We start from the raw sequence: 3,318 nt of genomic DNA on the forward strand, positions 1-3,318 counted from the left end.
TAATATTAAGTAACATGCTTTCATAAATTTAATTGATTATGATGAATAAAATATAATATAATTAAATAATATTTAAATATTTTCCTTCCTTTTTTATTTANTTTATATATTAAATAATATTTAATATTAAAAGATAAAATATTCTTCATTAAATTTAAATAATACTAAATAATGTTCTTTATTACATTTATTATATTCAAATAATAATATTAAGTAATATGTTTTATAATATTTATTATAGTGAAATAATATTAATATATTAAATAATATTTAAATATTTTCATTCCCTTTTTTTTGAAAATAAAGTAAAAAATTTTGTGTCTTTTGTGCTTTAGAGAGAGAAGGAGTGAGGAAGAGAGAGAAAAAATAAGTTTAGTATTTTTTTATAAGATAATTTTTTACATTGTAAAAGGGTATATTTGTCTAATTAACTTTTTTTTTATTCCTAACAATTTGGAATAGCTATTACCAAGGGGAGCCTTGGTAATGGCTATTCAAGCTTCTCTTGGAATGGTTATTCTGAAGAATAGTCATTCAATTGAACTAAATACAGATTTATCTTAAGAATGAGAATAAGGGAGGAATGACTATTCCATTCCTCCCATCCAAGCATGCCCTTAGGGTTTCAGCAATACCTTTTCTCTTAGGGTGTGTTTGGTTTGCAGAATGGAATAACCATTTCGTGAGAATAAAATAAGAGAGAAATAATTATTATATAATTTGATTCATGGGAATGAAGTGGGACGAGAATTGCTATTATGACTTATTCTAATGCTTGGTTGATATGAATAGTTTTAGGAATAAGTGACAAATGACAAAAATACCTTTTATTATAATATTAAATATTTATTTTTAAAATATTAAAATATTAAAAATTTATAATTAAATCTTAATTTAATTTTAAAAAAAGTATTAATATTTAGCTTTTCTTTTTGTTTTTTCCATTCTAGTAATTTCAATTTTTTGTTTTTTTCTTTTTTCTCACCAACTAGCCACCAAAGATGTGGCCAGTGTAATAGAGCAATTTGGTGCTCCCTATAGCTAGATCTGGCAAATAGAGTGCCAGATTGATGCTTTTCGTGGCTGGATCTAGTTAGGAAGCACTAAAGTGGCACTTCCTGCAATCAAATATGGAGAGGGAACTCCAATCAGTGTTTTCTACAACCGACATGGTACCACCGCCACCATTCATTGAAAGATTTTAGAAAGAGAATGAAAGAGGTAGAAGATGGGTAGACAGTGAAAGAAAATGCATAAATTGAAATTAAATTTATGTTATAATGGTAATTTTTAAATTTATTTAAAGGTAATTTTATCTAATAAAATTTATAACTTATTCTCTCATCTTTAGAATAACTCTTACTAAGTTCTCCTTTGATAATAGCTATTCAAGTTTCTTCAAGAATGATCATTCTTAGGAGTGGTTATTCCTATGAAGCAAACAAATTATTGGAGAAAATTTAGGAATAGGGGGGAATGATTATTCCATTCCTCTAACCAAGTACGTTATTAGGGATTTAATGATTAAAAACAAGAAAAGGACATGAGAATCACCTTTGGGGAAAAATAACTACTTTAATTTTTATCAAATTAATTATTAAAAACTTTTTGATATTGAAATTTAAGTATTAAAGAATTTTATTTTTACTTGGTTAATGTTAATGTGGTGGGTGAGCTAAAAATCCGTATATCAAAATTTGAATCAAACAGCGTTCTATTCCATTATTACAGAATATCGTATCCACTCAACCAAACATACCCCTTCTATCGTCTCTGCTTTATTAAACCCCGAAAAAGTGATTAGACCACAGATCGGAGAGAGAGGGAGAAAGAAACAGATCCGTCTGAAATCAGAAAAAAATGGCTCCGAAGCCAGATTCCCAATCTGCGAGCGCTGCCACCCCAGCAGACGCCTCGTCCCAATTTTCGATGGACCCAATGTTTCACCTCCTGAAAGTGATCCCCTACTCTTTCCTTCGCCCCCCGCGCCTCCGCCTCAAGTTCCCGTCGCTCTCACTTCCTTCCCCTATGACCGTTTTCTCCCTCCTCCTTCTCACTTACTTCATGGTAGTCTCAGGCATCGTCTACGACGTCATCGTTGAGCCCCCTGGCATCGGCTCAACCCAAGACCCTGCTACTGGCTCCGTCCGCCCTGTTGTCTTCCTTCCAGGCCGAGTCAACGGTCAGTACATTATTGAAGGACTCTCCTCCGGGTTTATGTTTGTGCTTGGTGGCATTGGGATTGTCCTCTTGGATCTTGCCCTTGATAAGAACAGGGCCAAGAGTGTCAAGGCCTCCTACGCCACTGCCGGTATCTCCTCGATCGTCATTGCCTATGTGATGAGTACGCTCTTTATTCGGATCAAGATCCCTGCTTATCTTAGGTGAAACTAGTACTCACTAATATGGTGTTTTATTTAGTTGAACATTTTTGCAAAATGGTTAGGGCGTATGGATTTCACTTCTCCGGTATCTCTGCTTTTGTTATTGGACCGACTGTGATTGGTGTTCAAACTGAAATTAAGTCATTTTGGTTATCTCTTTATCTTGCCTTCTTTGGGTTTGGCTGTTCTTTATGGTCCTGAAGCCCTATTTAGGAACCTGAATCTAGTGGTGAAACAATTTGGCTTTGCCACTGTTTTTTGGATTTGAATTTTGATGCTTATGATGGTAATTGGATAAGTTTATGGATTGGATTGATGGATTAACGGGATGGAGATAATGTATCTAGAAAATTGATATTGTAGAATCACAAGCAATTTACTTAACTTCCATTGATGAGTCAACTGTTCTTCAGATGAATCCGGTGACTAGGATCTATTAAAGCAAAGGTGTTCCAAAACAAACTGGGGAATGTTAACAAAGATATTAGGAGAAGTGGATTCCGAGTTATCATTAGGAAGTTATAAGGGAGAAGAGACTGAGGGAAAATGTAAGTTACTTGAATGAAGCTTATAGTAGATCAGTTACTTGATTGTTGAGGCATTCTGTGCAGGATAATGGTATTGAACTTGAGGATATGGCTGCCTTTGCCTGCAATATATGCTAATGTTCAACTTATAGGATTATGCTTAGAAGCATTTGTTGCATTGGTGCATTCTGTTTTAGATTTTGAAGAATTGACTTCCCTAGTAAATCAGATTAAAATGTATTTAGAAAAGCATTTAGAGTTGTGCTGCATTTTTAATGGTTTATACAGCACATTTGATAAACTTATTATGCTAAACCTCTTTCCAGAATTAAATATGCACTGCAAATGACTTAATGAGCTCAATTTTATTGTTTTCTATCTAGTCTTTCTTCTCCCATCTAATTTCG

General features: G+C 33.2%; 1 protein-coding gene across 1 annotated transcript; it reads left to right on the forward strand.

The window, feature by feature from the left end:
- LOC18589457 (putative oligosaccharyltransferase complex subunit CG9662) lies at positions 1,794-2,637 on the forward strand. Its single transcript, XM_018126560.1, has one exon. It carries the CDS (start codon positions 1,861-1,863, stop codon positions 2,386-2,388), a length of 528 nt encoding a protein of 175 aa, XP_017982049.1. The 5' UTR covers positions 1,794-1,860; the 3' UTR covers positions 2,389-2,637.

The sequence above is a fragment of the Theobroma cacao genome, chromosome 9 (assembly GCF_000208745.1).
Source record: "Theobroma cacao cultivar B97-61/B2 chromosome 9, Criollo_cocoa_genome_V2, whole genome shotgun sequence".
NCBI lineage: Eukaryota > Viridiplantae > Streptophyta > Magnoliopsida > Malvales > Malvaceae > Theobroma > Theobroma cacao.